The sequence below is a fragment of the Podarcis filfolensis genome (genome assembly GCF_964270895.1).
Source record: "Podarcis filfolensis genome assembly, chromosome: 6".
In the NCBI taxonomy this organism is placed as follows: Eukaryota; Metazoa; Chordata; class Lepidosauria; order Squamata; family Lacertidae; genus Podarcis; species Podarcis filfolensis.
The window spans coordinates 48,449,937-48,474,820 of NC_139609.1; the positions used below are offsets into that span (position 1 = coordinate 48,449,937).

General features: G+C 43.3%; 1 protein-coding gene across 1 annotated transcript in view; it reads left to right on the forward strand.

The window, feature by feature from the left end:
• BTBD19 (BTB domain containing 19) overlaps positions 1-24,884 on the forward strand; it is a 54,651-nt gene that overhangs the window by 11,027 nt on the left and 18,740 nt on the right. Inside the window, exon 4 of the mRNA XM_083620213.1 lies at positions 21,667-21,726. Within this exon, the coding sequence (XP_083476339.1) occupies positions 21,667-21,726 (60 nt within the window). The remainder of the gene's footprint in view (positions 1-21,666; positions 21,727-24,884) is intronic.

Sequence of the window (24,884 nt, forward strand, 5' to 3'; positions counted from 1 at the left end):
AACTGTGGGTGCTAGAAGGCCAGATCCATACAGTGTCCTCTGTCTGTATCCAAACATGGCAATGTTAAACTTTGGGCTACCCCACACCAGTCTGCTTTTCGGATGCATTACTTCACTTCAAAATGTGGTGAGCAGCCCATATTTGGAGATCCTTCCTGGCCATTCTGTTGAGCAAGGGCTCTGGACTCTGTCCCCAAATCCTCTTCTGATGACGCCACTGATATAAACTCGGGGAAGTATTTCACCTTTCTAGTGTCTTCCTGTCTATGGTGGTGGTGGTGGTGGTGGTGGTGGGGAGGTAAATCAATGATAGTTTGTAAATGAAAGATGGAAAGAAAAATGCTTGCTATGGACAGTTACTACTAAGCTGATTTGACTGAATTGGAATCCCTGTCCCTTCAACTCCTACAGTTTAGTGGGCAGAAATGTTGGACTCAATGACTGACTTTACGTTGGGCCTACCTTAGATGTTTATTTTCCACTAGCTAGTGCCTTCTAGCAGCCGCCTACAGAAACTCAAGCATCTGTGTTACATTACGTCTTGATTTCACTGTTGTGGTTGGGGAGGAGGCAGGAAACCTTTCTTCTTGGTTCTTTCTCACTTGTTTCAGAGGAACCTTAGCTAGAGTAACTGTGAGGGGAATAGAGGTAGGGAAGCCCCATGACAAAGCTTGCAAAACAGAAACTCTCTGCTTTTAGGAACAAAGAACTTGCCTTATCTTTAAATTACAGGAGACATGGAAGCAGAATGCACTGGCAGTGTTCAGGTTCACACCAGCCATGAAAGAAAATACACCGCGCCAGTACTGTCAGCAAAGCAGCCTTACATTGGCAGATTCCTGCTAGCCCAGGAGCTGCCAAACACTGTAAAACTCTGTTCTAATGACTCCAGGAAAATCCGCCTTAATCAGGAAAATCTAATCTGGACAGCTCCTGATTCTGACTGGACTTTGTGTCCATTTTGGACAACTTCCAGGTCCCTTCCAGTTGTCCTGATTGGGAGCATCTTCCTGCCAAACTGATAACTAGATTTTCCTCTTGCTGATTCAGGGTGATTTCATGTGTTTACACAAGTCTTCATAATGGTGCATCTGGACAGTGGAGGCCAGTTCATCAGGGAAAATATGCCATTCCCCCAACAATCTCTACTTGCCCTCAGACAGCCCTCAAATGCCTGCCTTCTTAATTACATCCACTCCAGGGAGTTGCCCTGGCTATGGGCTTCCTCAGTTTTGGCTTTACAGAACTCAGCAGGGAATAAGATTGGAACAGAAAAAGAATTAGTTGGCTCTTCCTGCCATTGGCTCTGGCTCCATCTACTGATGGCCTCCCTGTCTTCCATCCTGCTAGTCCCAGTGGGCATAGCCACCACTGCAGCTCAGCTGGTATTTTTTGTATGCAAACTGTTACTGGTTTTTGCTGAAGAATGAGATATGGGCCCATTGCACTGCTTGACCCTGCCAACTTTTTGATCCACGTTCTATGTTTCCCCCCCCCCCCATTGTAAAGCCTGGAATTTGTTAAAGACCTACCCCATCTTGGCCTGCACAGGTTGGTTCCTTCTACATCTGCATCACATCAGGATGTTGATGCCAGTGCAGTCCCTGATTGGTGGACTGTGGTGGTGTTTCCAGGGATGCTGATAGCATGTGCATCATTTTGGTCTTTTCTGGCTCTGAGTTTTTCCCTTTCCTCCCTGTCTGAGCACACAATGGATATAACGGCTGTTTGACTGGCATTGCAGCCATGTGTCCCCAGTCCCGGCATAATGTAAGTTTAGGATGGCTTTGTGATAGTAACTTTTTAAATAATTAAACAAAAGCACTCAAAGCAAGCTGACATTATGCACACCACTGTTGGCACTGCTTACACTGAAACTTGGGACTCCAGGGTCATGACACTCCCCAGCTGTGAACAGGATGCTGAGTCAGAGGCTATAGGGTCACCTGCTGGGAGCCAGACCAGGTGGGTGCTGCTCCTGGGCCCAAGGAACTGAGTGCCTCCTATGCTCCCTCGCCAGTTCATTGGTGCAGGTTGTGCATGAGGTACTATGGGGTGCAGGAGAAGTGTGTTTCTTCAGGTGAGAGGCGACTCCTTAAAGAGACCCTAGTTCTCCTAAAGGGGGCAGAGCTTAGAAGAGGTGGATGGGAAGCCGAGGTTCAGCATGCCCCCAGTTCTTCCAATCCTTGTTGGAGCAAGTTACTCACTAGGAGCTCTCTTTGCTGCCTTGTCCTGTGGATACATTTGCAGGGCAGGGAGTTAGAGGGGACACTGTTCGGGATGTGTAAAGTATATAGAACAATTTGATTCATAAGGGAGGAGGCATCTTTTATGACATTCTCTGCCATCACAATCCATTCGTATATTTGTTATCATTGGATATGTATATAGATGGAGGAAGAAAATATGGTGCGTAATGAAACAAGAACATTTATTAATGAAGGCATGAATGCAGCTAACAATTAATAATTTGGCCTGCAGTGTTAACATTCCTCTGTTGGGCAGTTTTTTTAATGTGTGTATGTGACTCTGAGTGTTTTAGTAGTTGTTTCCTGGGAAAGGCATGTTTCACCAAATTTGTAGCAGCATGGGACTGTCCAGAATCCGTCCCTATCCTGACTGCCTTCCCAGAGAAGACTTAGCAGCAAAGACTCATAAAACGATGAGAAAGTAAGCAGAGCTTGAGGAGAGCTAGGTTCTTGGTGTGGGTGATTGAACTGGTGGTGACATTCTTTGGGTTAGAAAGAGGATCTAAGGAATGGGTGGGGGAAAGTAAACACAGGACAAGTGAGAGCTAGCCAGGAACATAAATTTTCCCAGCTGCTTTTCGGATGACTTGAAAGCACGGGACACTGAGTTCACAGGGGAATTTAATGACTTGCCACTTCCCTGCTAGGTCAGGAATCCAGGAATAGGTCTTATGTGACTATTAGGAGTTTCCCATCTGTTACAAGGATCTGAGGCTGTAAGGGAATAGCAGGGAACTCCATTCTTGTGACTGCACACATGCAGCGCAGGGTATCTCACGGAAGGCAACTGAAAAGGAATTGGTATCATTGTCTTAGCACTTAAGGGGAAATTCTAAGAGACTAAACAGAAGAGAAAGTTTTAGAAAATGACTGTGAATGGATAGTCGTGATGGATTTCATTTGAGGTTTTCTCACAGTAGAGAGGTAGTTATGTAGATATAAAAAGGAAGTGTGAGGAGAGCAAGAAGACTAATGGGAATAATTAATGGTGGGGAAGTAAAACCATAATGAATGAACTATGATAACCTGAAGAAAAATAGTTATTAGCAAAGGTCAGTTGTGTTCACACTCCCATTTACTGTGCCCTCACTGCATTTCTGACCCTGAATTTTTAATCTGTGTTCACACAACACTATCCAAAATGCATATGTATCCTGTACTTACAAAATACTAGTTTGATGTGTTGTTTCTCAAACCTGCTTAACACAGATTGGAGCCCTTAAGCTGTTCCTAATTCTTCCCTAGCAAAAGTGATAGCACCTTTGCATAGAGTAAAAATGCTCCCTCCCCATCAACACTCCCTGGTGAAACACAAACAGAAATGAATCTGACATTAATGAAGTCATGCTGATGTGAATAGCTAGCAGAGTTGGTGGGGGGTGGGAAGAGCAATGAAAAGCACTAGGGAAAAACAACAACTTCAGTGCATTCTGAGGTGGTAATGTGAAGCCAGCCTTTGCTTTGGGTTCCTTGATCTATCTGGCAGACCTTAATTCTAGGAAGAATATGACAAATGGTGGATCTATATGGTGGCTTTGTGTGCCTTTTCAGATGACAGCCTCTTGTGGTCTTTGTGTGTGTGCCTTACACATCCCAAAATATATTACTTTGGATTTACCCTTCTTCACCAATTATTGCAGAAATCCATCCTTCCCTTTTTTCATCCCAAATAGGAGCCAACATACACCAGATTTAGGCTTTCTTCCTGATTTGAGGTTATCTGCTGTTCAGCCAGTTACACGCTGACTCTCTACTGTTTGCCCTCAGAGTTATTTAAACAAGGCTTGAAATATTTGCACAGTCTGTTAAATTCCATGACGAGGGGAGGTGGAAAGGTCTTCTCTCTCTACCTTTATCCTTTGTCACTTTACAGAAGTTCAGAGCTTTTGTAAATTCATCCATATGCAAAAAGGTTCTAGTCAGAGATACTGGCAGGGCAATATGTGATTGCCAGAATGTAAAGGGACAGATCAGGAATAGAATAATTCCCCATAACCATCAATTAGCAAAATATGTTAGCAACTGCAGAACTGTTTGGAGAGGAAGCATGAAGCAAACGTGGGGGGCTTGTTGCAGGATGGGAAAGTAAACATAAAATATTTTTATTGGTCTAAATTAAATATTTATATCCTTCATCCAAGGATCACAGGGCAGTTTTCAATATAAAGACACAAAAATACGTAACATAATAAACCAAACAATACCCCGCTCCAGTTTAAAAGACCATAGATTGTTTAATTAGCCAAAGATATGTAATAATATTCATGAAGGCAAAAGGTGAGCCTGCTGGGGGAGAGTATTCCAATGGGAAACAGTTGCAGAAAATGCCTGTTCTTCTGTTGCCATCATCTGGACCTCTTGTGGAGTTGGTTCATATAGGGAGAGGCAGTCCTTGGGTTATTGTGGTCAACAGAAAATAGAAAACAACAACAAAGTAATCAAACAAAATATTATAAATGAAATAAATTACTAAGCTGAAAGCTAAATACAGATCCAATTACAACCCACTCTTCCATAACTTAGCTGGCAAAATGACTCGCCAACCCATTTTGAGGCATGTCCTCATTTTTCTAGGATCCAGCTGGAAGGGAAGCTGCAAACCCCTTGGGTACCAAACCTAATATCACCCTGGTGTGGTTGCCCCCACAACTTTGATAGGAATTTGACAGGAAGGGGATTGTATGCCATCTGCTTTACCACACGGCTGTTCACCACATTTGTATTCTGTTCCTCCAGAGATCTCAGCGCAGCTAACATATGGTTCCAGGTCATCCTGGTTACACTCAGCTAGTTAGATTCAGCAGTAGAGCTGGGTTAGGTACCCATGCAGTATGGGAACTGAATTACAAGGAGAAACACAGGGTGCTTACAGACTGTCACTATTTTGGGGTGGGCTTTAATCACATACTGGCAAATTCAGGTTGCACCGTTGAAGTTAATTTGGAACTGCTGCACAAAACCAGACCTTTGGCGGTAAGAAAAAGTGATGGGGAAATGCACTGGAAAATGTGAGATAAAATTTGCTTGACACAATGCCGTCTAATCTTCCTGCAAACAAATTGGAATGAAAACTCAATAAAACGGCATCTGGAAGCAACCTTGGACTCTCCTTGTCTTCAGGGAAGCGGCAGAGAGAGACATCTGGGAAGAGGCTTGGGTTCTTCTTGCCTGTGATTTTAACACCACGTTTTGTTCTGATTATCATTTACAACCTGTCCTGCTGGGAACTCCTGAGAACGCAGACGGCTTCCATTCCCGGACACATCTGATGTTTCTTAGGGGCATGTGAGCATGCCTTTGAGAGTGGGGCAGGGTTGTTAACAGCTTCTGATGTGACAAACAGGGAATGAGAGAAACCCCTGCCAGGAGATCAGGCCCTTGTAAATGTTTATACAAGCAGATTATTTGTAGGACCTTTCCACACTGCCCTGCATAGGACTTTTGGCATCCCTACATACCTTTGAGCTTTACACGTTCACAGGGCCTTGAGAAATACAAGTGCTTCGTAACTTGAACCTTTGTAAACGCTGTTTTGACAGTAGCTTGACATTAGTGAAATATACTTTCTGTTATTTAAATATGTTCAAATCCGTGTCTTGGCAACGGCCTTCAAAACCCTTTGGTGCTCACCTGACATTTTCAATCTTTTCTGCATAATGATGAGGGCCAAAAATTGATATGTGTGTGTGTGTGTGTGTTTAAGGGGATCTGCAATTCCTTTGGTTCAGCATAAATCAGGAGACTGGTGTTATCCTGTTGCCAGTCTCCAGATGGAATTAACACATGCAGCCACACTACCTCTAAAGCTCTACTCATGCCCAGTTTCAATGCATTCTGGAAAAATCAAAACTAACCTCCAGAAGTGTAGCCAGCCGTGCTACAATGAATATGTGCACATTTGGCAGTTATATCACAGTCTCCCACACTCGCTGAGTTCTTTTACAGCTGTTTTAGAAAAATCAAAATCATGAAAATATGAATGCTTATGTACCTCCGTATAAGTGTGCACACCGCATTTTTAAGGAGGGGGGGAATGCAAGTCTCTCCCTTTCGGACTTGCCCCTCAGCTTAAGAGCACTTTCTATTTAGGAGTGAAATTAATTGGGTCAGCAGCTGCTGGCAAACTCAGTGGTATAGTGGTAAAGTCAGAAGTGCAGGTGCTCTTCAGGAAAACCCCCACAGCTGCACCCCACAGCCATACCCCTTCTGAGACTGGGGAACAAAAATGAATTTTTGATCAATGCAGATGTTATGGCTTTAATACCAAAAGAGGCTTCCCCCCCTCCCCCAGTTTGTTTAACATCCAGTCTGATGAAGAGGCTCAGCACAAATGGCAGGTGTTTTGGCCCACTTGGACAGATAAACTAGCTGGTTCAGTACATTTATAGACCTATTTGAGCAGCTCTCTCCTACTTGCCACTCCATAGGCATGTCAAGACCTGTTGCTGCATTCCTTGTTCTGCACTGCTAGGGAAGGCAAGGATTCTGTAAAGGCCACCCAGGTGGGGACGTGCTGCCCTGTTAGGTTGAAGGGCTGGGGTCACAATGCTTCACTAGGTACTGTAACCCACAACAGAAGAGAACAATTGATCATAGAGACAGGAAAATGCACTGCTATGCCCCTCTCATTATCTGTTTTAGAGACACTTCATAACACGTCTCACAACAGTCAGATTAGGGTAATGTTCATTTTCTTTTCTGGAAAGAAAGTGAAACAACAAAAGCCAGCAAAAGTTAGCAGACAGCCCGTTGGTAGATGCCAGCTTTTTAATGCTGTTGAATTTCACTTCCCTCCTATACCTGGGATAATAGAACCCCAGAGTCTGGGTCCTTCTGGTCCCCTTGACCTAAGCCACAAGGCCTACGGTTCTCACAGAACATGAAGTCCTTGTTCCCAAGCCCCTTGTTCAAGCAACACACACACACACACACACACACACACACACACCTCACTCCTATCTTATTCCAGCAAGCTAAACAGCATTTATCTGTGACACAGCTCATAGCACACTAAAGTTTCACTCTAAACGTATCAGGTGCCCAGGGCATTCTGAATTCCAATCAGCAAAAGAAACGAGCAAGGGAAAACTGAAGCCTACAGCCGAAGTATGTATCCCACCTTTCTTTCACAGCAGCATGTATAGATTGTCAGGAGGTCTCCCAGCTAGATGCTAACCACACCCAGACCTGCTTAGCGTCAGTTAGATTTCTAAATCATGTTCCTTCAGATCATAGCTCTGGGTGAGACACCCTAGCAGAAAGGCATTGTGTATTATTCACTTGTACCTATATTACATGGTTCTGGTTTACACTGCTTATGTTGCTTACAGAAATACATAGGGTTTCCTGCATTGGCAGGGGGTGGACTAGGTGACCATTGAAGGCACCAAATCTGTGACTTTTTTATTTGTATTTAATCAATTGCAGAGGTGTACCTAGGCTCCCTTGTGCCCTTGGCAAGGAGATGTATCGGCAAGGAGAGGTGCAATTTTGTGCCCTACTGGGCCTACTTAGGGGGCCAACTTAGCCAACCTCTAGGTATGCCTCTGGCCATTTGCCTCTTCCAGGCCTCTGCATATATTGTGTGTGGATGAGGAACTTGTGGAGATGTTGTAGGATTACTGTTCCCATCATCACTGGCCTTGCTGACCAGCGTGGATGGAAAGTAGAGTCCAGCAACATCTGGAGGGCCACAAGTTCTTCAAATAGCCTGCCCCTAGGAATGCATTATCCACCCTTGTTTTGCCTTTTAAAAAACCCTCTTGGAAGAATTACACCAGTGCACACCCTAATGAGCAATGAATGTGTATGCTTATAAAGAAACAGCTTAAAAGAAACATGTGTTATTTCCCATCGTGGAAATTATGGAGCCCATCTGCCCAAATGAGTACAGCAAAATCTGCACAATTGTGCAAAACATAATCAAGGAAATTCCCTGCAAACCTTACCTTTTGAACTGGGAGAAATATTGAAAGAGTTGGGGTTAGGGGAGTGGGATGTAGCTAACAAAAACATACTCAAGTCTAGAAATCACACCTGTGGCTTCAGACTTTTCTGGGATTTCTGCCCACAGTTTGGATAGTAGTGAATTGGAACACCAGTCCTTTGGTTCCGTTTCATGCACACACATACCATGTCCTCAGAATGGTGAGGCTGGTCCATAGTATGTAAAGGGGGGGGTTCCCAAGATTAGCAGACCAGATGCCCTTGGGTTAAGTGCATCTTAAAGGTACCACAAAATGGCACTGACTCATCAAATTAGACATGGCATTGTCTGTCATCAGGATCCCCTCTTTCATTTTTTAAAGTAGAAGAAGCTGGTAGGCAGATGGGGATCAGGACCATGATGCTGGGGGCAGAGGGTTTAATTTTCCTCTCCCCTTGCTGTTTTCCCAATTTAAATGCCACCCTTCCAAAGCTTCTCTTTGCTCTAAGGGGGGTGGGGAGGGGGATATGCTGGCAGAAGCACTTAGGGACAGCTGACCTGTATTGCAAAGCCCAGACTGAAGCTAAAAATTGCCCTCACTTCAGCAGGGGATACAGCTGATTGTTCTGAATCAAAGTTAGTCAGGGCGGAAGGAACAGAGATCCCCTTAATCCATCCAGCCATGAGCTGCAGCAAATCTTTGTTATGCTTTTCCCCAAGAAGAGGTCTTGGAAATACAACCCCTTGGCATGGCCCCATGGATCCAAGCTGCTCATTGTCTGCAGGTCAGCAGCTGCAGAGAGCTGGCTGGGGCCCATGTGCTCTGTGGTGATTTAACAGTGCCCACCCCCAGCTCCCAGGCCTTTGCTTTTAGTATAATAACTTCCCATTCCAGAGCCAGAATAGAGTGATGACGGTGGTAGTAGAACACAGCCTGCTATTCCCAGAAGGCGCGTGGGGTTATCTGAGTGTTATTTTTAGGAAATATCATCGGCATAACCAGCCTGCAGAAATAAAAGCTAAATAAACAAAGCTGCATTCCTAGGCTACTAGGGTAAACCCATTAGAGTTCCTGCAACTGATACACTGAGGATATACAAGTAAGCCAGAGCAGTTGACCCCAAAGAGGCTCACATTTTTAGCTCTGTTTGTATTGTTCCAGTCTTTGCAAGTAGTAAGTGTTCACAGTGCTTAATTTGCATTCTGGTAATGGCAACGTGTTTTATTTAATTTATTTTCAGCATATTTATGCTGCCGCATGATATAAAGTTCTCTGGGTGGATTACAATAAATAAGAAAGCACAACATGTTATATCCAGTGTTGAGCTTGTGGACTTCTCTTTGTGCAATGGACTTCTCTTCCCTTTCCGATTCTCCTTCTGCTGTCCTCAGATCTATTTTGGAGTGTCCTCTAACCCTCTGGAGCAGATTTTTGGAGAGCACAAGAGGGCGGAGATGAGAGGGAAGTTCCATTACATGCGTAAGAGTCTTTTCCCCTTGTGGAAGGAAGATGCAACCATATGTAAATATAAAGTAGACCACAAAATAGAAAATTTACAAAAAAGCTCATAACAGGCACGAATTGAAAAACACAGATTGAAAAACTGAGAGGCCCAGACTACATAAGTTGTTTGAAGGCTTGGATGAACAGAGATGTCTTCATCTATCACTGAAAAGACCACAAAGGTGGTACCCAGACAAAGCTGTTCCATAACCTGATTCTATTACTGCAAAGGTCATCTCCTTGGTGGTTACTTGATAGGTGCAGACCATAGTCTCTGAAGGTAAACTTATGGTTCAGGTTGGTAAATATGTTCCATTCATGTACATGTTTATTTGGCTGGACATACCAGGTTTTATATAAGAAGAATTACTTGGTTGGGTATGAAATAAGGGGCCTTCATTGTGTGTATGGGATGGGTGTTGTAATGTAGTATTTATTCATTTTCATATTTAAACTGTTTAACATGGTTGTTTTCAGATACAACTTGGTTTACATTGGAGCATATTACATGAAGCAATTACATAAATTAAAATTTAAACAATAAACACTCAGATAAACATTTCTGGACATATTAGCAAAGTTGTTTCAAAGTGTATGTACCAAAATTATTACAGATATGAAAAATCCCCTGATCTAGTTTCCAACTTTCTGTTTCCAATAGGGGTCAGCCAAATGTCTCTGGAAAATTTGTGTAGAGAACTGAACCACAACTGGACCATAGGGCAGTGGTTTTTCAGCTGTTCTGTGTTACCACATTGCCTTGGTAACAAATTAATAGCTAGTAGATCACATATTGCAGGCACACAGAAAAGGAAGCGGGCCAGGCCAGGAACCCATTATAGCTAGGAAGAGGTGACACATGAGATGAGCAGTACCAAAAACGTGCTTCTGTGGCACTTGTAGTGAGAAAGGAATGTGGGCATGATGGGGCAGAAGCTTAGCTGGTAGCACAAGAGGAAAGGAATACCTAGCATGGAACACCTATCTGGTGGAAAAGGGGTTTTCCTGGGAAGCTGAGAATGACTAAGGGCTTAGAAATTGGTAGCTAGAGCCAGCTGGCTCCCGTCCAACTGCTTCTTGTGAAGCTCGCCGAGCTCTAGACCACAGAGGTGGGAAAGGAAACTGAGATCATCCAGTCTGTTGCCATGTGCCAGGCCAGGCAATCCCTCTGCACTGCATTCCTGAGTGCTGAGTCTAGTGTGACTTCAGATACCATGTTCACTTTTCAGAGTCTGTTTCTCAGCTCTTGTAGTAGCAGTACCAGTAACGTAAGTTGATAGTAGGCCTTAAAATTACAGTTTTTCTAATCATAGCAGCATACCTTGTCCTTTCCTGGGGGTTGCAGGCCTGTGTTTCCAGTATGGTTGGTTGGGGACAACTAGTGGAGGCTAAAACTTTATGGATGTTGAGTTTTTATCAATGTGTATAGGTGACAGAAAAGCAAAAAATGTGATATGTGTATATGACTTCAACACAGAATGGTGTAACCAGCTATTGAAAGTCTGAAATTACTTTTATGTATTCCCCACCAGCACCACTTTCTAAAACAAGCGATGGACATGTCTGCTTCAGGTGACTGGAACTATACTACTGGTTTCTATTTACAACAGAAATATAAACCACAATGAGAAGAAGTTTGAGTTATAATTGCAATGTACAGTCACCTTTCATGAATGGTCTGACTAGTTTCCAAATAAGTAACTCTGGCTGTGGTTTCCAGTCTGGGAATGGATGAGAATTTTGTTCAGTCTGAACTGAACTGATATGTTTTGAACTTCCTGGACAAATGCCAAGATTGGAACACAACAGTGGGGACTGGCTGGTGCACGTTGGAGCAGGCAAGAGACCAATAGGAGCTAGAGCCAGGGCCAAGGACAGGCAGAGCCACCCGCCTGACTGGTTGTAAATAAGAAGACAGGCAGATTGGGGGCTGGTTGAGGTTTGTGGGGCAATGTCCAATTTGCTGAAATGGACCAGCCTCCAGTGGATAATTATCCTTAGGATTTTTTCCAAGTTTTATTATAACATTCTTGTTGAACACCCCACCCACAAAATGCAAAAAAACACATTTCCTGTAGTTTGTGCTAAAAAATGCTTTTAGAAATGTGTAAATTGCAAAAAAGTTGTATTTTAATAACTCTTTTGTGATATGTATTTAAATTCAAATTTTGCAAGGATTTTTGTTTAAATTACAGATTGATTTGGAAACAGAAAGGAACAAACTAATGAGTAAACACATGTGAAATAGATGTGGAATAAGAATAGACTGATCTGTCCATCCTATTCCAGTCAAGAATCGGATGAAGGCCAGTATCATTGTAGGATATTGGCCAACAAAATTGGATCATCTTAACCAGATGTGCACCAAGAAGTCATTGCAATAAAAGCCTCTGTTATCAAACACTAGCCCTGCCTGAAGATTCCAGGCTCCTAATCAACTCTGTGTTAAATGGTTCCTTGCTGTAGCCTTTTTATCTCACAATACAAATGCCAACTTTTTTCTGACATGGTGCCTATGACAGCTCAAGGACAAGATGAAATTCACCCTGTGGCATTTTGCCTGTCTGTCACAGGAAATCTACCAGAAAAAGAAGGTGGCAATTTTATTTAACCCAACAGCTTTTTTCCTTTTTTTAAAAAAAACTTTCCTAATAAGCTACCCTGCTAATCACTTTTGTAGGGCATTAACCTTTGTAGTTTGACATTAAATACCAGGTTGTCAATAGGATCACAAAGGTAGGAACTTTTCACACCTTCTCTGTGGCATGCTTTGCCTCTGAGTTTACGCCCCAAACCCACAGCAGTGCTGCTTGCTGCCCTTAGCCATAAAAGGTAAAGGTAAAGGGACCCCTGACCGTTAGGTCCAGTCGTGGATGACTCTGGGGTTGTGGCGCTCATCTCACTTTACTGGCTGAGGGAGCCGGCGTAACCAGAGCAGCGCATGGAAACATCGTTTACCTTCCCGCTGGAGCGGTACCTATTTATCTACTTTCACTTTGACATGCTTTTGAACTGCTAGGTGGGCAGGAGCAGGGACCGAGCAATGAGAGCTCACCCGTCACAGGCATTCGAACCACTGATCTTCCAATCTGGAAGCCCTAGGTTCAGTGGTTTAGACCACAGCGCCACCCTTAGCCATACTGCCTTGCAAATCTGTGCTTTATATGTTCCATCTACATGGAGATCCTGCACAGAGCCAATTCTGTTTTCCTGAATTGTTTTGTACATCATAGAATAATAGAATTGTATAGTTAGAAGCAGTGCTTTTTTCCCCCCTAAAAAAATGATTAGGGTTACTCTCATTTTCCTACTCATATTGAAATACTTCCCCTCAATGAGGCCAAACTTAGATTAACAAAATGTTTAGGGGTATGCGTACCCCTGCGTACCCCCAGAAAATAGTACTGGGAAAGAAGGGACCCCGAGGGTCATTTAGTCCAACCCCCTACAATGCAGGAATCTCAACAAAAGCATCCATGACAGGTGGCCATCCAACTTCTGCTTACGAACTTCCAAAGAAGGAGAGTCTACCACCTTCTGAGGGATTCAGTTCCACTGTTGAACAATCCTTGCAAATAGTCATGATCTGAATGATTTGCCCAAGCTTTCTTAACTGATTTTTATTAAGTGTTGTTGGCTGTGCCACATTTGTAGTTACCTATCACCATCCCTTCCCCAGCCCCTACGTATTATGCTGTAGTGTGTTTAATCCCCTTTCCAAGCCATTAGTGCTGCTGAACGCACTTCTTGGACACGCCTTTCGCATGTTCATACTTACTGGTTAATTATTACCTCTCATGGTCTTTCAGTTAGGGCTGCAGTGTGTGTGACAGTGTTTTGATTAAGACCTGTTTTGAACAAAGATCACCAAGTTGCCTGAAACCATGGCAGATGGCTCAGACATAAAGTTGGTGGTTTCTCCAGGAAACATGGAGGGTGACCGTGACCAGATGCAAAGGAGGACAAGGCATCTGTGCCTTTAATAGTAGTTCTTAGCCTAAATTACTATTAATTCAATATTGTGTACACATTACCAGCTTAAAAAGCAGTGAGGTTGTTCCTCCTTCCCTCCCTGCTGTGTTTCAATTCACATGTGCATGTTGATGTAAAAATCAGTACAGTTGGATGTTTTTCCGAGTTGTCTACTGCTTGTCCACTCCAATGGGTGAAGAAAGGGCTAAGATCATTTTATTTGTATTTGGTAGTCTATGTACACATACCTACACATGTTCATATGCACAATTGTTAATGTTCTAAGTATTATTATTTTTGATATTACTCATTTTCACTTGGGTTCCTGTGGCTTTGGCTTTTGTTACTTATATTTGGGGATCCTCTCCTTTTTCTTTACATGGTTTCCATTTTATCCTTACAACAACCCTGTTGTTAGGCTGAGAAATAATCATAGAATCATAGAATTGTAGAGTTGGAAGGGACCCCAAGGGTCATGTTGTCAATCCCCTGCAATGCAGGAAGCTCAACTAAAGCATCAGTGACAGAAGGCCATCCAACCTCTGCTTAAAAACCTCCAAGGAAGGAGAGTTCACAACTTCTCCAGGGAGGCCGCTCCACTGAACCGCTCTTACTCTTAATGCATTTGAACCTGAGCCTCCCTGCTCCTAATGCAACATGCTAACAACTCCACTGCACTGCATCTCCGATGAGCACACTCTATCTGATGAGCACAAAGCAGTCTCTGGGCATACAGTAGTGCTGTGAATGAATATAGCAAAGTGCTCTGTATACTTCCATGCAAGCTAGGACTTTGTATTGGGATCTGTTACGGCTAATATGTGTACCAAAATACAATTAAATCAACTTCAGTGCCAGCCTTCTCATCTTCCTTTGCTGGAATCTGTAGAAAGTTCAGCATCTAAATGCAAGTGGCTGTTTTCAGGCCGTAACCAAGCCTTGAGTAATGCCCAACTTCTCCAGAATCTCTGCCGCACTGGTTCTATTTTGGGTGCTGCGTTCAGCTGCAGTTTTCTTATGCAACCATGGCAGCCTGTGCATTGCCGATATTATGAAGAAACAGGAAGGATGAGGCATTTACAATTCCCATCTCTCTTCCTCCTCCTTCTCCACCTCCTCCATCTCTGTATGTCAAAAGCTGCTCTTTGGCCTGGTTTCACATGTCACAAGATTGCCTTTGCACTGGCGTGACATAGCATAGATGCTCCTGCAGCTGTTTTTTTTTTAAAGCTATAAAATCCATAAATGTTGGCTCCTCCTCCAGTCTGGCACAGACAGCTTCTATGGCTGGCAGAAATTCCCACTACCTATATACATTGCAGCTACTGTCTAAAGGAGGATAGGGATTTCTGTTACCAAGTTGCTGTGGAAGGGAATTCATCCCTTAGCATCAATCCAGTTTGGCAGGAAAGAAGGGCATGTTCCCTGCCTCACTTTGCCCAAAGTGCTCTGTCCTTAGTGTTATCAAGGATGAAGGATAAATATGCACCATCAAGTTGCTTTACATGCTGTTGTGGATACCTATTTATCCTTGGCCATTCTGCACAGTATTCTGCTTCTCCCTCCCAAAGCAAATTTGGGTTAGAGCAATGTTTTGATGTGTTGTCCCTCCTCTTTCCCCAAGTCAGTTTCCTTAACTTTCCAAGGCATTGCCTCCCAGTCTTCACCTTTGCAGGCCAAAAAGCTTTCCCCACTAGATATGCTGCAGTGGGTAGAGTGATGGATTAGAACTGAGCGGACCCAGGTTGAAATCCCTACTCAGCCATGAAGTTCACTGGCTGACCATCAGCCAGTCATCATCTCTTACTCTGACCTATGTAACAGGGCTGCTGAGAGAATAAAATGGGAGTGTTTGCCATCTTGAGCTCCTTGGAGGAAAGGTGGGATATGACAATAATAAATAAATACCTCTTTGGCCTGCTCTGTCTCTCTCTCTCTCTCTTAATGAGTCAGGTGATAGGTGCATTCTCACCATTTGGGATAAAGTGGCCTTGTATGATGACCAGTCAACTGCATAAAATAACAAACCAGTGTGAAGTATCAAGTGCTCTGGGAAGACTGTGCTAATGTCATCTCTTCATTTAGTTAGGTGATGCAGCACATGGGGTTGTAAAAGGTTCCCTGTGTCCTTCACTTCTTTGTCGTAAAAACAGCTAGTTTGTGCAAGGCTGCCATAGTGACATGACAGTTTCCTCTTAGTGGAGACCTTTGTAATTTATGCTTTCATAATTTCCACTGTGTTAAGAATATGATTAAAAACTGACTTCTTAAGGGCTGATTACCAACTAAATGGGAAGGAAAGCTCTGTTGTGGAATACACTGGAAATTCTGTTGCCTTACGGCTTCCTGGAGTGGAGCAGTAGTGGTCACAACCCTGTTTAAAGACCTATTTGTATTGTGGTTTGCTTTCTCCTTGCACAGTGTCCCTCATTGCAACATCTCCGTGGTGACCATTGTTGGTGCTCTCACACATTCCAACCAACACTATATACAGACCTACAATATACTGTACTATATACCCTGAGCCCATGTATCTGAGGAAACATCTTCAGTAGATGTTTATTTCTTGCCAGTGGGTAACCAAGGTTTGTCCTTGACTTACTGCTTGTTGTTTGTTTGGGTTGTTTCATCCCTGGCAGCGGCAACAGCAGGAGTAAGGTTTGATGTGTGAATTGGCTGATACTGTCTGTACAGTCAATTATTTGATTTCAAGAGTTTCTAAAAGGCAGAAAGCATGAGACCTATCAAATATCAAGAATCCAGCTTCTAACAGCTCTTGTAATTGTGTGAAAAAGCTGAAGGAGGGATGTGATCAGTAGTTTCTAATAAACTCTTCTCCAGAAGATTTTATTTCTACTCTAACTTTTCTAATGCATTAATTTGACAGTTTAAAAAAACCCCACCATTCCAGTTCTAAATACAGTTTTGTGACTTGGAGAGGAAGCTATTAATGTCATTAGATCATTTTATGCTGATGATAACCATACATCAGAATTAAAGCTTGGCTATTTGTTCTGCTTTCAAACATGTCAGTTGCATCTGCTTCCTTATTTCATCTCTATGGTGTCCTTCAGATAACATTTTTTATTCAGCACTCATCCTGATTTGCTTGTGCAGAGTCAACACAGTGGTCAGATTAGACCAGGCATGTTTTTGGGGGCCTAGTCCGATTTTATCCAGTACCTGTGGCAGTATATGTCCTGGGGTAAAATCCTAATCCTAAAAAAAGCTCAACAACTTTGGTTGGCCTCCACGCATGTTCAGTCCATCAATCTGGCCCTCTTTGAAAAAAGTTTGGGCACCCTTAGACTCTGCCTGATTTTTACTGATAATTCATTCTGATTTGCTTACAAAATACCGGCTGTATGGAGTCGGGTTGTAGGAAGATCATCAGGATATCAGGATATAATTCCAGGTAATCATGAAAGTAGAAGCCACAGCTAGAGCACTGGGAGAGAACGTAAGCACAGTGAAAGCCAAGGTTATCCAAGTTTTTATTCCCATGTCTAGCAGGTCTGCATGTTTTTTTCTTTTCTTTTCTAGGCTCTGTTGAACTAAATGGCAGCTCCGGTTCTCTAGAGAGAATGTTGCTCTGGATCAGCTGGCATGGCAATTCTGAGTACTACTGACAATGTGCTCACTAGAGCCAAGTGGAACTGCTTAACTGAGAGTAAGTCTCATTGCAGTTAGTGAGAGCTTCCTTCTGAGTAGATGTGCATGGCATTTCCCTGTCACTGTACTGCAAAAGCACATTCTCAAAAAGAAACCAGATGTGTCTTATTGTAAGACATCCTGTTTTCTTTACATGACCTCTGGCAATGTTGTCTAATAATTTTTAAATCATTTTCCATTGTCCAATGTTGCTGAACTCCCAGCTTCATAGATGTTGTTGGATCAACTCTCAGAAATCCTTACTGCTGGCCATTTGGGGATCCAAGGTTCAAAAAAAGCTGCTGTGTAGCATTTAGTGTCTACCACCAATTTTCTACAGCTCTTCTTCCATTCCTTGACAAACAGAGACATAGAATTGTAGAGTTAGAAGAGGACACAAGGGCTATCTAGTCAAACCCCCTGTAATGCAGGAATCTTTTGCCCTATGTGGGGCTCAAACCCACAACCCTGCGATGAAGAGTCTCATGCTCTACTGAGGACAAACTATTCAATTTAAAGAGGGTCGTGCTAAATGATGAAAAGTGCATTCATTTTATGGTGTGTGTGTGTGGACCAGAATTCAATGTTTTTGTTGCATTTTAAACCTCTTTTGGTGGAGGGAGTAGATGTGAAAAACAAAATAAAGAGGAATGGTTAAGCACCCCCTCCCTTGTCACTTCTCCATTGCAAACTTACCATGTAATCAATGATGTAGTTTGGTCCTAAATCCTTGTCTATAAAATATGCGTGTCACTTATTTCTGATTTCAATTCCATTATGTTCCATCTGACTCCAATTTTAATATTTTCAGCATTAAATCCTAGTTCCCTCTAGGATTTCTTTTGCAAGAGAATATATTTGTTTAGCCAGCCTGCCTCCTTGGTTGAAGACCAGTTGACAATGAGAGCTTTTTTCATTTGTACTTCATGGTGAATATGAAAGTATGTGATTCAACAAAAGCTAATTCTGGCTCATTCTGCACCACAGTGAATGGGACTGTCATTGAAAAAGAGAGGATCCCACACTCCTGGCTATTATGTGTCATGTTTAGTTGGCAGTGATAACGAAGGCGCGGAAGGATCACGCTCATCAATTCCGTCCTTGGGGAAAACCCTGCATGCGCTGCACTTATTGCTCCCAATCTGCTGGCATTCTGCTCATTGCTAGGAAACTAATTATAGCTTTGAAATCAGAGAGTGCGAGTGGGGGTAGAAAGCCAAGTAGCAACTGCGTTTCTCACAAAGTGTGGGAGTGGAAGACAGTGCCTTGCTCCAGAAAAAAAGCTGGGATTAGGGGTGGTGGCAAAATTCACTATTAGCAGACTGAACTGGCCTTTAGTCCACTTGTCTTTGCAAAGTGGTCTTTCTTGCACCAACTTTCTGTATTTCCCCAATGCCAGTTTGATCGTTTTTAGAACAGAGTATGACAGCATTTGTATGGATACAATTTAGCCAGCTACCACCATCATCAAAATTTGATCTTAACTGTCTGTGCATGGGGTACTGCTTAAATTTGTATTCACTTTAACTTATATCTCATGGATTCACTACTGAGGTAATTATGTTAGCCATTTACCACCATTAACAGTCATTTTTTAATTGTTAACCTCTCTCTCACTAATTCGTCCCATGTGACTTAGCTTTGTACGGATCCATCCAATTTGTCAATTTTGCTTTAATTCTTCTATTACCAGCAGCATCTAGGCTCATTATTCAACACTGGGACTCGTTTGGCTCTAAATTCTGGGTCATTCTGAAACATGCCCAGCTGGTTCATTTTTAATTCTTAGTCCCCTTGGCCATTATGACACTATACTAAAAGCCTGCTCTCCTTTGCTCTTCTTGTAAAGATTCATGAAATAACCTGTTATTGTAGTTAATCATCTCTGCAAGAGTGCTAGGGAGGTTTGGAGCATTTTTCTTTTTGTAGTTGGCAGACAAACTCTGAGGACAGGACGTGGGGGGTGGGGTGGCACATCCTCTCCTGTAAATCCCCTGTTACTGCCACAGAAAACGTCAGCACCTTCCATAGCTGAATGGTAAAACACATGTTTTTTTCATGCAGAAGGTCCCATGTCCTGGCTTCTCCAATAAACCCGCCCCCCTAATTTATTTCCCAGCCTAGTTTTAGACTGAATTTTATATCTTCAAATCTTTAAATTGTCCAAGAGGATATTTGTAATTCTACAGAATATCTACCTTATTAGGGAATGCTATTTTTGGTTGCTGTTGTTGTTTTAATTAAAAACAATATGCACATACTCTCTTGTAATGCATGTAGTCTGCAGTCCTTTTCCACTTCATGTAGCCCTGGTGTAAGTGTGTGGGCGAGATTGAGTAGTATGCATCTGGGTCAGAAAGCAAAAGTGACATTTGCAATACATGATGTGTGATTTGACCCATTAGCACTTGAAAATCACTGTTCAGTTGCAAGCCCAGAGGGGTTATTTTGAGCCGAGTGACTGTGTCACAGACAGGGATGACATCACTCCACTTTGCATGACCTTCACATGGTCCTATCTTACAATCTTTGTTCACTAATGAAATTCAAAAGCTTTCACTGGTTTTGTCAGTCCAGCAATCTCTGCTCCAGTATTTCTTATTAATAGTTATAGTTGTTGTGATGAGGATATTATTATTATTATTATTATTATTGCTGCTGCTGTTAATTATTATTACTGTTATTTTTATCTCACTTCTGGCTTTTGAATCATTACTCTTTTGTCACTTTCTTGGTATACTTCACCTGAACGTCCAGCTTATGATTGCCTTGCAAAATTCTAGACAGTCTCTCAGTGTTGCTACAGCAGCTGCCAAGGTTGAAGTGCGGGTCAGGCTGCTGCTCAGACTCCACAATGGGAGTGATGAAGCTTAACTTAAAAATCTCTCTGACTATACAAATGCAAAGAAGTCAATTCCCAAGGCAGCAAGAAGCACAAAATGGCATAAACTTTGCTTTCTAGCAGCCCTTATTTCCATGGTTCAGAAAGCCTACTAAATTTTCTTATAAACCAAAGGGGCTAGAACTATCACCCTCCCACCCAGCTCCACCTACCAAAACCTGCCTCCAAGGCTGCTCATTGTTGTTGTTTAGTCATTTAGTCGTGTCCAACTTTTCGTGACCCAATGGACCAGAGCACGCCAGGCACTTCTGTCTGCCACTGCCTCCCGCAGTTTGGTCAAACTCATGCTGGTAGCTTCGAGAACATTATCCAACCATCTCGTCCTCTGTCGTCCCCTTCTCCTTGTGCCTTCCATCTTTCACAACATCAGGGTCTTTTCCAGGGAGTCTTCTCTTCTCATGACGTGGCCAAAGTATTGGAGCCTCAGCTTCACAATCTGTCCTTCCAGTGAGCACTCAGGGCTAATTTCCTTCAGAATGGATAGGTTTGATCTTCTTGCAGTCCATGGGACTCTCAAGAGTCTCCTCCAGCACCATAATTCAAAAGCATCAATTCTTTGGCGATCAGCCTTCTTTATGGTCCAGCTTTCACTTCCATACATCACTACTGGGAAAACCATAGCTTTTACTATACAGACCTTTGTTGGCAAGGTGATGTCTCTACTTTTTAAGATGCTGTCTAGGTTTGTCATTGCTTTTCTCCCAAGAAGCAGGCATCTTTTAATTTCGTGGCTGCTGTCACCATCTGCAGTGATCATGGAGCCCAAGAAAGTAAAATCTCTCACTGCCTCCATTTCTGCCCCTTCTATTTGCCAGGAGGTGATGGGACCAGTGGCCATGATCTTTGTTTTTTTGATGTTGAGCTTCAGACCATATTTTGCGCTCTCCTCTTTCATTAAGCTCCACCTAATGCAAAATGTGGCTGGTTGAAGAGAAACTGTGTACTGCTCTTACTAATCCATTCTTTTTCAAATAGAAGGGTAAGGGGAAAGGTTTGTTTATTTATTATTCTTACATTTCCAACACTTTAACAATAACACCATGCTGGCTCTCAGTTCCCTCCCTGGGGCATGGGATGTCCCTTAGATTGCATAGGTGCTATAAGCATTTATCTGTAGTGGCTAGAGAAGGCACTTTGGGTGTGGCCATGCACTGGGTTTTGTGGGACTGAGAAAGAAGGTGCTATATTGGGTCTGTTTTCTCTGCAGCAATATGTGGAGCAGCCCTCAGTTCACAGTGCCATTGCTTAGAAAACCTCATTGAAGGTCAAACTGGAACAGAGACAAAGTTCAGAGAATAGATTTCAAAGCAGCAATGTACCGTAGGTCTCCTGTTCCAAACTGGAGAGGCTGTAGCTCCAAAAATGCTGTAGATCTCAGGAAAGTGTTGGGTTGTTGCTAGTGCTACAGGCGTGTTCAAGATTCTGTCTTGCACAGTCTGATTCTCAACCTCTTTTGTTCCAGCTATGTGTTGAATTCATCAAGGACACACTGAGTGTGGATCAGGCCTGTGAGGCCTTTCAGGTGAGTGGCATTTCTCCCTCCTCCTCACAATGCCTGTCAATCCTAGAGACCTAGATTAATTTACATGAAGGGGCGGAAGACCTTTCCTAGGACATCCTGTTGTTAGTCAGCTGAACAGTTCAGATTCCCTTCAGATTAGGCTGGTTCTAAAGATACGCATCTCCAGTGATGAATATATAAAAGACATGGGATTGTTTGTGTGATTGTGGGCAGGCTGCAGAATGGTTAAACAACCAATCCATCTTCTCAGGGAGCTCTGAGAACTATAGCTCAGTGAGGGGAACAGGGGCCCCCTATCAACTCTCAGCACCCTTAACAAACTACACTTCCTGGGATTCTTTGAGGGCTGGTTGTGACTGTTCAGTGTGATATATTACTTTGAATGTATAGTGCAGATGGAGCTTCAGATTTGAGGTGGTAATGTTTTCGCTTTAAGAGCGCCCTATCCACTTTCTTTAAAGCCACGTACAAATTTGTTGAAATGGAATGTAAGTAGTTATTTCTCTTTTGGCAGCCTATCTCTGTGAAGCGGGGATGTTGGCATGGATACTACCCATGTGATCCATCAGCCCAATGGGATTCTGGCCTTCAAACACTCAGGAAAGTGGCAACAGTGCCTTGATGATATATTAATTGGGACTAATTTAAAACCAGTCAGGCGATTCCTAATGGGCAATAGTTATTCTTGGATCTCATTAGCTAAGCTATAGAAGGTTTTTGCTGCTACGAGGAAGCAAAGGCTTAATACTACTCTTGTTTTGGCAATACGTACACTCTCATCTCTTTTGGTATATAAACAGAAAAAATTGTCATAGCCTACCCCACTCTACCACAGACCTCATGAACGCAGCTTGTATATAATTTTTACATATTTATTTCCTAGCAATAAAAACAAAACAAAAAAGCAACACATCACCCAGGGCTTGATATCAATAAAATTGCTATTACAGCTTCAACCTTCATCTTCATTTATCTGCAGAAAAAATATCCAAGCATCAATTTCAGTTTGTGAGCTCTTTTTGCCCCTCTGTTATTAGAAATGGAGGAAAAAAACAGAGCCTAATCGCCCTCTCTGGAACAGACTTCATCAGCATGAGAAGTGCATGTCTCAGAGTTAGAGCAAAAAAGCTGCCAATATTTTCTCAGCTTTATTGCAGATATTATGATTTTAGATTTTGTGGGTAAGACACTAAAGTTTTGGAAAGAGGAACTGGCCAAGGAGGAGCAATGCATATGCTGGTGAGGGAGCACTAGAAATGTATCCTGATATAAAAATCCCTTTTCTAGCTTTGTATTGCCTCTGTGGTGCCCTCCCTCCTTTACCGTCTCCCTAGAGATTGTGCTGCCCCTTTCAGGGCAATGGAGGAACCATACTCTCTTTGAACTTTACTCTCCCAGCTCCCACTCCACCATCTGAGTTCTCTTTACAGGACCTTAGCAAGGCCTCCTGTAGTGCTGCAGCCTTTGTTCTGGCGGCACCTGCCCCTTCGAGGCCAACACTGAGCCCTGCGGGCTGATTTCACGCCAGCTGACACACACAAGCCAAATCTAGCAGCTGAAGTTCAGGAGCAGCCGGTAAATGGGACTCTGGCATCTACCAGAAACCACTCTAAGCTGGTGACCAGGCATTATAAAATGGGGAGGGGAGGGGAGTCCTGTTGTGCCCGGTTTCCTTTGCAACAATGCCTAGACACTTCCTTTATTTTTGGTCGATTCTTTGTGTGCATCCTCTCCCCTGCCCCCACATATAGCATGTATGGGCCAGAAGGATGAGGAGCTGCAACAAAAGGGTCTGTGCTCACTTTGCCTCAGGGAGCAGCCAGCCTTCTGTGCTGTATCAGTTGCGCCCAAAGGGGAAGGAAACTACCATGCTGTAAAATCTCTGGCAAAGGCTGGGGCAGCATTCGATTGCTAGATCCTTGACATAGTAGGCCAAATACTATCACCCCATTTCTGTGATCAAACATTGAGAAAACATTGAGAGCCAGTGTGTTGTAGTAGTTAGAGTCCTGGGCTAGGACCTGGGAGACCAGGGTTCAAATCCCCATTTGACCATGAAATTCACTGGGTGACCTTGGGCTAATTGCTATCTCCCACGCTAACTTACCTCACAGGGTTGTTGGGAGGATAAAATGGGGAGGAGGAGAACTATGTATGCTATTTTGCATTCCTTGGAGGAAAGGTGGGCTATAAATGCAATTAGCAGCAGCAGCAGCAACATTGCTGTGGTACCTTGGATCCCGAACGCCCTGAAACTCAGATGTTTTGGCTCCCGAACGCCGCAAACCCAGAAGTGATTGTTCTGGTTTGCGAACCTTCTTTTGGAACCTGAACGTCCAACAGGGCTTCCACGGCTTATGATTGGCTGCAGGAGCTTCCTGCAGCCAATCAGAAGCCGCGATTTGGTTTTTGAACGTTTTGGAAGTCGAACGGACTTCTGGAATGGATTCCGTTTGACTTCCAAGGTACGACTGTATTCTCTACTACAGTAATCTGATTTCATGAGGGTCTCAAATAGGCCTCGCCTGATATAGTTTGCCACTGCTATAAGAATTTAATAAAGCAGATGTGGAAGCTCTGTGGCCCACCAGATGTTCTTGGACTCCCAGCCTCCATCAGCTCCAGCAGTGGTCCCTGGTATCCATTGGGACTACTAGGGCAGAAGGCAAGGAGGCCAACAGTAGGCAGAGGCAGGACCAGTCATGAAAGGTGGCACTAGCTAGTTGTGTCCCCGTCCTCATCCCTGCTAAGTACTACTAGGGGCAATACTAAGATTAAGGAGCAGGAAGCTGACAGTCAGTGGATTGGTTGTAAGTAAGAAGGCAGTCAGGTGGGGCTGAGAGATGGTGGGACCATTTGCTCTAATGGGCCAGCCTCTACTCAGCCCCAGCCAGCATGGCCCGTGGTCAGTGAAGATGGGATCTTCTGGAGGGTCACTATTTTCCCGAAAAGGTAAATTTTTGCAGTGATGCCTTTCTAGGCTCTGAGCCCAGGATAACTGGAGATGCTCCACTGTTGAGTCTTGTTGGTTTCCATGGGTGCTTGCTGTCACAAACTGAGTCTCCCACCTTGCTTCTTGCTTATATCATGATCACATAGCATCATAACATGTTATGATCATAACTGTGATATGATAGCAGGCTACAGGCAAACTGTGA